This window comes from Podarcis filfolensis (assembly GCF_964270895.1).
Source record: "Podarcis filfolensis genome assembly, chromosome: 1".
Classification (NCBI taxonomy): domain Eukaryota; kingdom Metazoa; phylum Chordata; class Lepidosauria; order Squamata; family Lacertidae; genus Podarcis; species Podarcis filfolensis.
In genome coordinates this window covers 20,719,849-20,735,201 of record NC_139604.1, presented here as the reverse complement: position 1 = coordinate 20,735,201, position 15,353 = coordinate 20,719,849, and the positions used below count along the sequence as shown (strand labels likewise).

Below are 15,353 nucleotides of genomic sequence, written 5' to 3'. Positions count from 1 at the left end.
GTAATTCTAAGAACTTAACGTGGCATTGTGAGAGACACAGGACTGCTGTCCCTCTGCATTTCTTTGTCCCATCTTTGTAGTATCATCTGGGAAACAGAAGTGTGACGTGTTGTTGACACCGTACATGCTCCCCATCCATGCAGCCTACGCCATAAGGTTGAGATGGGGCGATAGGTAGCGTAATGATGTCATCCTGCACGTCTTAATCGGTGCAAGACATTATGCAGAAGAGGAGGCCAAGAAGCACAACACCTAATTAAGTCCTAAATTGGCAGGTGCTGCACTGCAAGGCAACAGAATATAGATGGAAGGGTCAAACTTGATGGAAACTTGGGGCAGGTCATTGCGTACTAGAATATAACCTGAAGAAGTGTAAATGCATCTTGAATTAATGAAGACACTTCATTCTCTTCAGGAATATACTGTGCAGTATATATATATATACATGTACACACACATTAGCACTCAGTCATATAGGTAAAGGTAAAAGGTAAAGGACCCCTGGATGGTTAAGTCCAGTCAAAGGCGACTATGGGGTTGCGGCGCTCATCTGAGGGAGTCGAGGAAGCCTGTGTTTGTCCACAGTCAGCTTTCTGGGTCATGTGGCCAGCAGGACTAAACCGCTTCAGGCACAACAGAACACTGTGACGGAAACCAGAGCACATGGAAACGCCGTTTACCTTCCCACCGCAGTGGTACTGATTTATCTACTTGAACTGGCGTGCTTTCGAACTGCTAGGTTGGCAGGAGCTGGGACAGAGCAATGGGAGCTCACCCTGTCGCAGGGATTCGAATTGCTGACCTTCCGACTGGCAAGCCCAAGAGGCTCATTGGTTTAGACCACAGTGCCACCTGCGTCCTTTACCTTTACCTTCAGTCATATACTCATGGTGGTTTACAAAAAGAATAAAACAATTAATAAAACAAACTAATTCCTTTGCCATTTTACAACAACAACAACAACAACAACAACCCTGTAAAATAAACAATATAAACCCCATTATCAGTTGGAGAGTACAAAATAAAAACACAAGTTATCTTTATTTGTATCGCTTAAATGCATGCATCTATCCATTTTAAAACTTAATGAAGATGCTATCCAGTTTTAAGTAAATCACTGCCCTAGGAAAGTCTTGGAAACAACTGCTTTCCATATGTCAAAATCATACTGTGTATGTACTATAATTATCTCTCTTCATTAGGCAAAAACTTCTGTATAATAAAAGGTCAGACTCGGGGGGAAAACAGCTGCATTCTAAAAAAGAAAGAAAAAGCATAATAATAGAACAGTGTAATTAAATGGAAGGCTCCTGTACATTGCCCAGTTAATGAGTCTGTTACTCCACAAGCTTAGTGATCTGCATCTAACATTACTGAGAATGTGTATTCTGTTCATTTAGTGGTTCTTGGAGATTAATGTGGCTTGTTTCTCCACAACTCAGATCACTCCACTATTGCATTTTTATGTAGGCTAAAGGTGGAAATCTGTTTACTTGATACTGAACTTTTATATTGTGCTCTGGCAAATGTATCAGCAATATCTCAAATAAAAGCAAAAATCCTTAAAAATATTACGAGCTTTCTTTCTACTTTAACAGGCATCTGATAACCAGGGACACTGTGCTTTTATATACTTATAATTGGGAACTGTGCTTTTGTATATTTTTAAAATACATGAACTGTTTTTGTTGCTATTAACCTTTTGCATATTATTATTATTATTTAGTTGCTTTATTTATTAAAAAATGGCTCAAAGCAAACTTATAAATATTAAATATGTCCATGTATCTGGAAGCTGCCCCACATTTCTTAGTGAGAATTTGGATAAAAATTGAAATAAAAGTGAAAAACCACAAGAATATTCTTCTACACAATGCCATTTTGATATCATTTGCTCCCCCCCCATCAACAATAACAAGGGGGAAACTTTGCAAGTTGGTTCTGATTCCTGACATTTATACAGTATGCTTATAAAGATCATATTGCCTTTCAATATCCCTGAGACCCAATGGTTAGAAACCACAAACTTCCATTTCATAAGAACAGCTCCTTTTTTACATATCTAGAATTTTGTGTTGTCACTGTGGCATAAGCGGCTGTCTCTGTGACAGCATTAATTGTCATAGAAGACTAGAGCCTTGTTTGCTTGGGACATTAAGTGAAACCATGTCTTAGGCAGAAGAAACAAGAACATGGGAACCCACAGAAAAAAAACAACGCACGACTGCTTCACTTGCCTTCCAGTCTTCCTGCCGCTACACTTATAGCAAGTGAAGGCATGGCTTGGCTATGTGCAAAGCCAGGCACAAGGTTTGTCTCTGACAAACAAGCCACAAGAGGTTTGCTGCGCTATGGTTTGGCATGTATCACTATGCCAAAGGTAAAAGTAAAGGTGTTGCTGTGGTCTAAACAACCATGGTTGTTGTTGTTGTAAAATGGCAAATGAATTAGTTTGTTTTATTAATTGTTTTATTCTTTTTTTAAAACCACCATGAGTATATGATTGAAGGTAAAGGTAAAGGATGCAGGTGGCGCTGTCGTCTAAACCAATGAGCCTCTTGAGCTTGCCGACTGGAAGGTCGTGGTTCGAATCCCCATGACGGGGTGAGCTCCCGTTGCTCTGTCCCAGCTCCTGCCAACCTACCAGTTCGAAAGCACGCCAGTGCAAGTAGATAAATCGGTACCGCTGCAGTGGTAAGGTAAACGGCGTTTCCGTGCGCTCTGGTTTCCATCACGATGTTCTGTTGAGCCAGAAGCGGTTTAGTCCTGCTGACCACATGACCCGGAAAGCTGTCTGTGGACAAACACAGGCTTCCTCGGCCTGAAAGCGAGATGAGCGCCACAACCCCATGGTCGCCTTTGACTGGACTTAATCATCCAGATGTCCTTTACCTTTTTACCTTTTACTATGCCAAACCATAGTGAAACAGCAGCAGAATCAAGGGAGGAAATGAAGCAGCCTGCTTGCTGTCGCCAAGCTAGTTTGGGTTTAGTATTATATGTGAGCTGGGCCTAAGTAGAGCAGCAGCATCTACAAGCAATTCAGATACATCGTAAGGACACTTATACATCAGATACATCATAAGGACAACTATGGAACCTGGTACATTGGCTTGATCCTGCACATCTGACAGCAGAAAAACAGTAATTACGTGTAGCAAAACGAGACTAGCTTGCCTCACCTACCAAAACCTAAGATGCAATTTTTTTATTTTATTTTTTTCATCTCAACTAGTCATTTCTGCATATTCCAGAAGTCTGGCATGCAGTGAGAACTACGTACTGTCAACATTTTCCAATGCTTCAAATCAGTTCTGCTGCTTTAACAGCATTTGCTAATTTTTTGAAACCTATACGTGCTATTTGCATGCTTTTGCATTCAGATGTGTGCTGATAATGCACTTCTGGCTACTTGCAAATATTTCCCTGTTTATGCAACATGAAAGAGGAGCGCAGGATGCATTGCTTCATCTTGAAAAGCTAAATATGAATGGAACTCAAAAGGCTGCAAATGCAAAAAGTACATTTCTTAAGTAGTAAGTGCCACTGAAATCGGCGGGAATTGGTACTTCCAAGTGAGCATGTTTGGGTTTAGGCTGAAAAGTATGTTTCATAGGAAGCTTTGAGTGTGATCCAAAGTTCTGTGATGCAGTTTCCGTTTTTCAACAGAAGATGGCGCAAAGCATTCTAACTCTTCCCAAATGCTGGTTACTGCCGTGCTCTGCTGATTCAGTGGGAGAATAATGTCTGTTCTGAAAGAGGCTATTTATATTCTGACCATGTGACTTGGCTCAAACTTCCGATCTTGTGCTCACTTTTTCCACCCATGCAATAAAATTCTCTTGTTATCAGTCCACTTCTAAAGTTCTCTTGAGTTTAGGATGTTTTGTTTTGATACACCCTGTTTCTATAAATCTATTATTTTTTAAAAAAACCCTTTACATCTTTAAACCACTCTATAGAATTCCCGTGTAGTTTTCTCTGCTCTCTCTCTCTCTTTTAGAGAGAGGCGGGCCCATAACAATTTAGTACGTTATTAAATTGTGCTCCGCATTAATCTGGAGAACGGCCAAAGGTTCTTAATTTAGACTCCTGCAAAGATCCCTGGGTTACAATCCTTCTGCTTGCACAGCTCTCCGTTCAAAAGGCCTTCAAAGCACACTAAGCAGACCTGCTTTAATGTTTTATCTGTAAGACGGATTTAACGACGTTTTCAAAAGGTACACAGAGGCTGCCTTGTGCACACTGACTCCCATAAAAATACCACCGAACACAGCAGGGCTTCTGAGAAAACATGCTGAGAACCATGCAGCGAGGGAGACTTTTAGCACCTATGAATGCCGTTAACGCTGGACCCAAAGTGGAAAGTGTCAATGAGTTTGAGCTCAGCCGTCACTTGCACCGGGATCCATGGAACCACCGCAGAAACAAGAAGCATGCTGGGTTTACTGAGAGTCAAGTCAAGTCAAACATTATAGCCCATCGGGTGCTTGATAAACCAACAAATTCGTCTGCTTATTCTCAGTGGTGACCTTTCAAGAAGAACAGTGAAAAATGAAAGAGTGCTGGAAGAGAGTGCATGAAAAATGTCCAAATCCGAGATAAAAAAATGTTGCAATAAAATTCTGCTTCTGAACTTTAGAATTTAGTTTCAGTTCCATTGCATCAGAAGTTTAGGACTCTGCCGTTTGCTATTCCTAGCCCTCTTCCGGAGGCCTTTGTAACATGGCCATAAATTTTAATGTTTAGTGTTTAATTTTACACACCATCTCCTGCCCCACCAAAAAAAGTACAGCCTTCATTAATAAGTACAATGGACCTTAAAAGTGCTGAACTGTGAACCTGATGCACATTAACACGTTGCTTACTCTTCTGAATATAATTAGCCCACCCCCCAACCCTGATTATTTTGTAATTATTAAGTGGTAATGTCACAATCTGTATTGCGCAGAAAATAACAGGGATCACTTAAGTCTTGTACACTGCTTAGAGATGACTGAAGTTAAGCGCTATATAAATTGTTTAAATAAATAAAATAATAACTTTAAATAAGTTGTGTTTAAGGGGAAGGACCTTAGAATGTAAAAAACACTTTTTTGGGGGGCAGACCAAGTAGTATCACGACAATAAAGACAAGAGCAAGACCAAATCCAATATCAACGATGCAACAGTTTAGTGGTAGAATGTAGGTCTACTGACTTCCCCATTATAAACATTTATGTTGCCAGCAAGAGTGCCTACCATACTGTTGAGCTGCATTGCATTTGTGATGGTGTGCTGGCATCACTAACTTCTGTTAGGCCGCCCCACTTTCCCCGATCTTTAGCACTGAATCGGAACAAATGACAATTGGGTTTTCTATGGAGTGCCGTTTGTTTCAATTTAGCACTAAAGAGCGGGCTCTCTTGTGAGAAAGCGGTGGAACAAGCAGAAAACAGCTCAAACCCCAGCTTTTATGGCATGGGATGAACAGAAGTGTAGACGCATCCTTAGTTGTAGTTGGTCTCGTTGAGTGTTTTGTATTGGATGCACCAAGGCCACGTCCAACGCAGAGTTCATTAGCATGCCCATCTCTGTACAAAATTCTGACTCAACTCTTAGGTTTAGTAGACTAACAGTGCCACTGTGAAAAAAGCCCCCAGTTAGAAACAACTTATTGTTAAAAATAAAGAGAAACAACAACTTCTGGTGAATGCAAATCAAACAAGGTTTCTCAGCTTGAGCTCAAGCAACTGGAAGAACTTTTTGTCATTTAAACGCACCACATATGAAGTTTGTACTCAGGGGCTTTCAGACAAGTGTTTATTGTGGGATCTGTGCTCTTCATGCATGCATGCATGCATGCATGTTCACAGCATTCACACAATGCTGTGGAGATCAAAAAGCCAATCCATCCATTTAATCTGGTTTTACTGTTTTCTAAGGAAAATAACTTTGGAAAAACAAACTGTTGCCTGGAACCCATTTGTGATGGGTTTGCAAAATTAAGTCCTTGCCTCAGGAGGCAATTGTTCAGGAGTGAACGTTTGTGGAGTCAAACTCCTTTCATATTCGGCCAAGAAGCAATGAACTCAGGTCAGAAAAGCCATGAATTCAGACAACTGGGATCTCTAGCCTTCCATAAAACATTTTAATCCCACCCCCTGTCACAATCTCACATTCATTAGACTCACCGCCACTCTGCCTTGTTATGCAGGAATGAGTTGCATTGGTCTGGGAGGTTGCTATCATTTGACATAGAGTCCAAGATTGAAATGATCTGCTTAAAAGACGGTCTCTTCTGAGGGAGGAAAAGTACATATATTTTAGACATGACGAAAATACATTCTAGGACCACATTAACAATGGAATTCTCCCAGGAAAGCTGCAAGTGCAACACATATTGGTGACTAGATAATTATTATGTATATGCAATTCAAGGAGAAAAAAAAATCTATAAAATGTAACTGGTGGTGTTTGTTTGTTTTTACACATGCAAAAAGAAGTGTCTCAAAATTGTAGCAGAGCAAAAGTCCTGAATGTACCTTCTATTTTTAGATATAATTTTATTATTCATGTGCAATGCTATTGTAACTAATGACTCCTAAACCTATTTTTGAATTTTTTCTCAAGCACAGATAATAGGATGACAACTTTTCCAATGAAACTAATATGGAGACCAATGTTCCTTCCCTTCCCTCAGTGGCACCTCTGACAAGATTGAAATTTCTGCTTACAGCACACCATGTTTAATTCTAATTCTATTAATTCATATGAAAAGGCTGGTTCAAAGGGAGTCTGGCTTTGGTGAGGAGGAGGAAGAAGAATTTGCAGATTTTAAGGTCTCTTCCGCTTCTTGAAGGTTTGAAATCCTAACCATGGATACAGCACGTAAGTGCAAATAAATGTTGGAAGGCCATCAGAATTTGCCATTTCCCAGTCTTCAAAGATGTTCTTGTGGGTTGTTGCTTTTGGTTTGATTTTAAATGTTGTGGTCTTGTTGTGAACTGCCCTGAGACCTCCAGGTATAGGGTGGTGTATAAGAAAGATGATAGATGATAGATAGATAGATAGATAGATAGATAGATGATAGATGATAGATATTTGCCTTATGCTGCATTTGAAAAACCTTCCCATAATAGCCATGTGGCAATCAATGTATGTAAAATGATACTGCAGCCCTATAGGAAGGCTTCATACTACAGATTATACACTTGTATGGCAGGAACCCACGTTCTTGAGATAAAGTAAGGAAAATAAGTCCAGATTTTTTTTTAGAAAAAAGAAGACTTTAAATATCAGATTTACAAACACTAACCTTGTATGCCTCACAAGCATTGTATGCAAACACTGGCTTCCTATTCACTTCAAGACTCAGTTCAATAGTGCTGGTTCTAACCTTTAAAGCCCTAAATGGTTTAGGGACTGCTTCTTCCCATATAGGCCTACCCGGAGACGCACTTTTGGTCCAACTTGGGATATTCAGTGATTGAGCATGAGAGAGCCTTTAGAAAGACAGACTTGCAACTCTGAAATGCTCTTCTATTCAAAACCAATCAATATCTCCCTCTGTCAATTCTCTTTTGCCATACGTATTTGAAAACACTTATTTCAACAGGCTTTTTGCACGTAACTCCTAGTTTTATTGCTGCCAGTTTTATGTGTATGATTTTTACCCTTGCTTTTGTTTTGTTTAAGGTGTTATTTTGAGTTTGCTGTTACTGCTTTTAGTAAGTTGCACTTATATGTTTATGACGCTGTTGTATGGTTTTTATGAATATACTCTGGGCATGTTCAGTCAAAAAGTGGGACGTAAATATTGATTATATTTGTGGCCTAAAATCAAAAAATCATGTTTTACAAAGCTCATATATTTGCTTCAGCATGAGGCCATTCTGATTAATCAAAAGCAAGCACACTACTTGTAATTATGTCTTTATTTCAGGGCCTAGAACATGAATATGGATGGAAACTGAGGGAAAGTATCAAAAATAAGTACCAAAGTAGCACGCTACTTGTAATTACGTCTTTATTTCAGGGCCTAGAACAAGAATATGGATGAAAACTGAGGGAAACCATTGAAAATAAGTACCAAAAATGTTTAACACATCAAGAGATTGCTTGTTTGTTGAAGTGACATTTAAAATAGTAATGGGGATTTTTTATTTCAATTGAAGTTTTCACAATACAATTACAAGAACAAACTAATCTACAAGAAATAAAGAAAACCTTCCTAGCGTGTGAGAACACTGAGGCCCAGCACAATAAAGTAGCAGACAACACTTGGAAAAGTTTTGTGTGCCCTCATGAGGCATGACAGTGACATTTCATTGTGAAAGTTAGCCACACAAATGCAGAATACAGCCGTGTTTTTCTTTCTTGTGGTGTGAAGCCTTTGTCCTGTAAAAGCACATAGGATTCACTTTACGCAGAAGTTACCCCAAAAGACGTGGAGTTATTTATAATATTTCAGTTTCGCATAGGTAAACAGAACATTTGTTGTCCACATCTTCAAATCAGGTCCTTGAAAATCATAAAACAGTAGTACGCAAGAAGTTTTTTTTGGGTTGAGTGTGCAAATTTATACAACTTTTTAACATCCTTGCCTCCCTGTGCCAATTCTAGAACTGTGGTTACAAGGCAGACTGGGTCAGAATGCAGTCCAGAAACAGAGAAGGGGAAAATGTGCTCCACATAACCAAGGATGACCTGATTATTTCAAGTTTAAAAAGAAAAAAATACTGTCTCAGGCAAAGCAGTCATAAGTTCTTTGCATTTTCGTCTGCCTTCATTGCTTCCTTTGTTATGCTGAAAAAAAGTGGGGTAATTGTTGAAAACTGAAAAAGTCAGAGTTAAAATGTTTCTTGAGAGAGCATCGCCTCCGTTAGTCTGTCTGACAGACCCCAGACAAGGTTGAGACAAAAGGTTGAAACCAAAATGTGGATACATAATAAACGGATGATACACATTCTCTCTGCATCACGCCTGTAATTATACCATTTCTGCTAAAATTACAGATGCAGCAATTAAAACGTGCATTTTAATTCGAGTGCACAAAAACAATTAGGAACAATGCTGAGGTGTCTCTCCCAGGCAGATCCAAGTGATTTTCGCATTATAAAAGAGAGACAATTTCTTTATTTCAAATGTCAAACAACATTAAAAAAATGTCAAATGTATAACAAAAAGAGACAAGTGCTCTTCTATGTAAGAGCTGCCTATTCAACGTTTAGGTGAAGGGATCTCTTTGTCTGTCATTTCTGGTCCATCTTGCACACAATTGTAAGACAACTGCTTAGAGCTCAGCGGTTGCCGTTCCCCTCACCTCATCCCACGTCTATTCTGCATGTTCAGACACAGCTATTTCCCTCAACTACTCCCGTAAAACCCGCATTTTCAGGACCCTACTGTATAGTTTACAGTTAATCAGCTTGGAGCAGAAGGATAGCAATGGCAGCAGGTGCATTCTTGGCAGTATATGATTTCCACCTGTTGATATAATTCCATAATTGATTCCTAATGTAGAGTCCTAATGGCTTGCTTCAGTAGTTCGTGCCTCCCTGTGGTTCCCACATGGGTAATGAGTGGCTACAGCCTCACAGTAATAAATGTGAATGAGGGCATGGAGGAAAGCCTCAATTCCTTTGCACCAACCATGGCACCCGCTGGTTCAAAGTACATCAGTCAATCCCAGTTTAGATTTGGAACAATGTACATCAGGACGGACTATTTCTGTTCTGCGTTAGTGTCACATGCATTCAATGATAGGTCCCTTCGAGGTTTTGTTTTATGCATTCTTTTTTTTTAAGCAACACAAAAATTGGCAAGTAAAATTGTATGCGTTTCCCTTGCCCCACCCAAAAACGCATTTTTGTTCTATAATACTGTAGACATGTTTTTGGAAAGGAAACTGCTTTTGCAAAACTTGGAGAAGTGTGTGATCTAATGGATAGTTGAGTTGTGTCTAGAACGGTTGAATTAGGTTGGCTTGCTTTAAAATGTCTCCACCCTGAATGGTAAATCCACAAGGGTAAAAATAATTATCACGGGATAAGCTGGAAATCAAGTGGATATCTCTTTATTGATTACCAGAAATATATATGAATTAAGTGTAAAGTTAAGCATTTAAGCGAGATTTGAAATTACTCATCTACTAGGGAAATACCGTATCAAATTACTATTAGCAATATAAGGTAAATAAATTATGGGACCTTGATAACTGGAAAAGGAGTTGGTGGTTGTGGGCATGGTGAGGGGAGATGTAAAGTAGATCACTGTGCTCATTGTTGTTATGGTATTGTTGAAAAAAGCTTTGGGCCATATGAAGAAGGTCAGTCTGCTTCAGGGCCTGCCAACCTTTTTGGGCCAGTGGGAACATTTGGAATTTTGAGGAAGTTCAATGGGCACCAGTCACAAAATGGCTGCCATGGGGCGTGCAGCATAATACAGAATGGCTCTCTGTAGGATGTGGTGTAACAGAAAATGACTGCTGAACACAAACTGGCCGCCGCACCTAAATGAGCAAAAAAAGGGACAGGAACCCAAATTGTGTGGGCATGCTCCTTCCCCATTAGGCATCTTCAACAACGTGAAAAAGACACCTACATGAGGCAACACTATGATCGCTCGTAAAAATAAGCTCTTTCCTCTATTCAGAATGGAAGGGAGGGAGGGTGGGAGCTCAATCCTAACACCCAATGAAATGTGGGCAAGTTTAAGGGGTACAGGATATTCAATATAGGGGAAGATTTTTGAGCTAACATTTATCAAGACTTTTCAAGGGTGAAATTTAAAGAACTGGAGGGCATCCTGGCCTCTGCAGTGCCTGAATTCAACAGTTTATAAGCTAAAAGAAAATAGAACATCTGCTAACAAAATTTATAATATATGATTGATACAAAAAAGGAATTTGTTATAGTTTTATAATTACTATTGTGTTTATGAAGTTTTGTTCATTGCTTAAATCCGATGATAATATATGCTTACCTAGATAATTCACAAGGCAATCCATTACATGAGTTCAGTGAGACTTACTCCCAGGTAAGTGCATATAGGATTGCAGGCTCTGTACCTGAAATCCTGGCTCCCTTAAACTTATCCAGTGTCAGCAGAGAGGGTGGGTGGTACGTGGAAATGAAATAATACAAATGGAAAATTCTTATCTCACATTTAGTGTCCCATCTGCAACAGGAGGGTTTGGGGTTTGTTTTTGTTATTTAAAACGCAGTACAGTTAAAACACACAGTGGATAACAGTAAAGAAATACCTTTGGATCTGCTTCCCAACACTGGAGCATCAATTCTGCAAAGCTTCCAGGGCAGCTGCTGGGAATGGTCAGTCTCTGTAATAGAAGCAAGACAACAGTTGGACAACCAAGGGACTAGAAATTAACAGCAGAAGATAAACCCCAGCTCCCATATGAAAGCAGATCTCCCAATGCTCTCACAGTAAAAGGAAGGGAGGAAGGGAGGGAGGGAGGGAGGGAGGGAGGAAGGAAGGAAGGAAGGAAGGAAGGAAGGAAGGAAGGAAGGAACTATACCACAAAGTACAGGAATTAGCAAGCACGGGAATAGGCAAAAGGCCTGTAGAACACATTGATTGTGCTTGGAGACAAAAGAAGCTGTCTCTGTGCCATTTCTCAGAGAGATGATCTTCTAGCACCAAGAATGATGGATCCTTTACCACTGAATTTTACAATTCATGGTTTGAGATAGGTCCTCTATATGTGCCACCCAGACCAATTCTAACCATTCTAGATGTTTCCTCCTTGGATGCAACCACACTCTAAATGTAACTTAGAGAGTTTCTTACACTCACGCAGCAATAATTTGTTGTTTTATAAATAAATATGAAACTTCTGAATCTCTTCTCAATTCTGAGTGTGCGAGTATGAAGCAAACCTTATCGAGCATACTATCTCTGGAAAAGGAGAAAACCCCCAAGATCTAACAATAATTCCATTCCTCATTCTATAGTCTTCATTAATATACTATCCTCCTGCCTGGAAACCAGGCTCTTCAAAACTGTACTAGGGAAACTGTCCCATAATTTTATTCCTCTAATATTTTTAATTTCAAGCACAAGTCCACAAGTTCTTATTATGACTGTATATAGCTCTGTATATGTATTTCCCAAGGTTTTCCCATTTCTGCATCCCTGCATATATTTGAGATAGTATTTTTCCCATGCACAAGCTCAGTTTCTTTGAACTACAGACCATAAACATCAAATGCAGTAGATATTATTCATTGTTCCTCTTCCAATTAATCCTTCCTTGGGCAGTGCATGTTCAAGTATCTCACATTAGTTCTCATCAGCTGTTTTGTATGTGTACTAATATTTACTGGCGTCCATTAGCTATTTTGAACTAAAGTGCTAGATTGTGCTAAGCAGTCTTCTAACAAAGTTCCTACTTAACTGGAGCAATCCACTATCACTCCCAGTTAAGCATGAATAATCCGAGTTGCATAAGAATCTAACTTCTGAACAAACGTTCTAATAGATGAAAACTACCATGATCAAGAAAGGCAAGATGAACCAAACCCAGAGGAGTGAAATCAGAAGAGTTTTGGAACCTGTTTATTGAATTATTAGTATTGTTGGGCTTTGCAGAGGTACCATGTAGATATTGTAGAACTGTCATGATAACACACTTTCCTTAGCAGGGTATCCTACTATGGTCTCTGGCCAAAATAAGTGCTAAGATTCTCTTAAAAGTGAAGAAGGCCTGAACCCACATCTAGTCAACCTCATCATTAGTTCAACATTGGACTAAAGGAAGATGTTACAGAGACTTCCGGGTTGGCGCCTCCGGCAATGGCGGAGCTCCTACGATCGGGAGGGACTTGCTCCGTGAAAAGCAGGGTCTAACTGCCACGGCGAAGGCGGAGACCCATAGAAATCACAGGCGGGAGAAGCCTGTGAACTTGGGATTCGGCTGGCACCTTTTGCGCCTCCCCTACTCGCGGGGAAACCCTGTTTTGGGGATCCGGAGCGATGTGGGGTGAGTGGCGCGGTGCTTTGAATCGACCGCTTCTTTCACGGAGTGAAGCCGCATTGCTGCTGCCGGAGAGCGCTGACTTTTTCCTGTGGACATTTGGACCTTAAACAACTAGTAGACTGGAAAATTTGGATTTTCAAATATTTTAATTTGGCAACGAAGCGGGAAGGCTCTAAACAGGAAGTCCGCCTTCCGCTTTTGTAAACAGACTGAAGCAAAGACGTTACAAACTAAAGTCTCTGAAAGTTTTTGATAAAGGACTAAAATTCCATCGGCTAAAAATACAAAACCCCCTTGGAAGCAGGAGAAGAGGGGGGAAGTCATGAACCTAGGGAGAACCTGCAGGAGAGAGTGAAAAGCAAATTACCACTGCTCTGAACCTGGGAACGGTCTGCCTGATGACGTTTGGGGAAGATTCATTGACAGAACGGATTTGACAGTTACTTAAAATTGGAAAGATACTGTTTCCATTGATCTCTTCTGAGTTTATCAAAGGGAGGAAAAAAATAACTGAAAATCGAAACTGTTTCTGTGCTTGAAAGAATTGATACAAGTTGAGACTGTTTCCCTCTATAGGGAGCATGTGAAACTGTTACAGGAGTGTAACAGGGTAAGCTCCAGCTGCAAGATAAAGTTTCTGAGAATCAGAGATTGACCTTGGACTATTCAAAATGCTGATAGGAGAAGGTATTGTGACTGTATTATATAAGATAAATCATTCACTTGAACAGCTGCACAAAAAGGCAGATGACATGATTTCCAAAACTGACAGCCGGGAATAGAAAGTGACCAATTTGAATCAAAAGGCAAGCAACAATACAGAAATAATTCAGGACTTGGAACAGGAATATACTTTGGTAGGACAAATGGTGGAGGAAAAGGAGAAGGATGCCATTGCGAAATCTAAGGTAGTTCAAGCAGGATCCTCAGTTCTACAGAAGCAAATTGAGGATTATAAATTGAGGCCTTGCATGATTGATTCTAGCAAAAGCCAGATTTTGAGGATTGGACCCTGGCTTGGACTGAAGAACGAAAGTTGGAAAGATCCCTATATTCAGGGACCAACTGACTTTTGGGACATGGGTTTGGGCCTGGAGGAACTTGAAGCTTTGGGGGCCTATGGATTTGGAGGAATCCTGAAATACGTCCTGAAATACCTTATGGACTTTAGTTTCAATTATGGAAACTTGGCTGAGCTGTTCAGAAGGAAGAAAAGTTTTGTTTGGTTGGAGTTTACCCGAGATTTGCTCCTGAGTATTAAAGAATACGAAGAAGATCCGCAGAAGGGACTTGGAAAAGAATTAAGAGCCTCGGATATAAGATCTCCAGGTTGATGGACTACATGGATCTGACGGAAAGGACTGGCAGAATCCGAAACCAGGGAAAAGAGAGGGTGGAAGAAGACTGGGAAGTTAAAGTTCATATTTAGAAATTTTGTAAAATTAACGACTGTTAGAAAAACTGTGGAATGATATTATAGGGATTTAGTGAAATGTTAGAAGAAGTTAAGTATAGATAAGTAATTTAGTCTTAAAGGGAAATAAGGTTAAAATATGTTATTTACAAGATGATAAAAAACAGAGAAAGATGGAAGGGATTTGCTGAAACAATTAGAAGAACTGGAATACAAAAAGGGAGGTGTGAGGAAGTCGAGGAAACAAGGAAATGAAGGATAGAATATGGAAAAGGAGAGATGTATTTTAAACTCTTTTTGTTTTAAGTCATGTGTTTAATCTAATAGGTTTGGGGTGGGTTTTATAATATTTGTATACTGTATTGTATTGTGGTGTTTTTTCACTTTTTCCCCCTCTCTCTTTCTTTCTTGTCTTTATTTTTCTTTTTTCTTCTTTTTCTGTAATCTTCAAAAGTAATAAATATTATTTTTTTAAAAAAAGGAAGAAGTTACAGTTGCTTATTAGAAAACTGAAGCAAATATACTTAAGCACAATTTTCCTGTGTGTATATACTCCATTTTTTCTAGTAAATGGAACTTTTGAGTAGTTGAACTACTGCAGGGTTAATGCCATGGCAGAAGGAAGGGTTAAGTCATTTTTGATGCTTCAGAGAAGCAACTGTACATGGCCTTAGATTTAGTAGGGTAAGAATGCGAAAGTCACCCTTCATCATACATTTATTGACGAACTGATGAAGCCATACAAGAAGTCTAATTAAGTGTTGCAAGAATAACTAACATGTAAATACTCAAAGACCTTAAATAACAACATTATTCAAGAGTGGGAAGAAAACTCTCATATTGCAAATATTGACATAAGATTGAAATACTTACTGCCAACGTGAACAATTAGTAACCTAGCGACAGAAGGCAGACGCAGTGCCAAAAGCAGATTTGTGTACAAGCACAAAAACCTGATAT

General features: G+C 39.5%; 1 protein-coding gene across 6 annotated transcripts in view; it reads right to left on the bottom strand.

The window, feature by feature from the left end:
• MAP3K20 (mitogen-activated protein kinase kinase kinase 20) overlaps window positions 1-15,353 on the bottom strand; it is an 80,077-nt gene that overhangs the window by 16,932 nt on the left and 47,792 nt on the right. For all 6 annotated transcript variants that reach the window (XM_083631134.1, XM_083631136.1, XM_083631133.1 and 3 more), the window contains exons 9-10: window positions 11,246-11,320; window positions 6,174-6,280 (exon numbers count right to left, since the gene is read on the bottom strand). In XM_083631134.1, coding sequence (XP_083487260.1) covers window positions 6,174-6,280; window positions 11,246-11,320 — 182 coding nt within the window. The remainder of the gene's footprint in view (window positions 1-6,173; window positions 6,281-11,245; window positions 11,321-15,353) is intronic.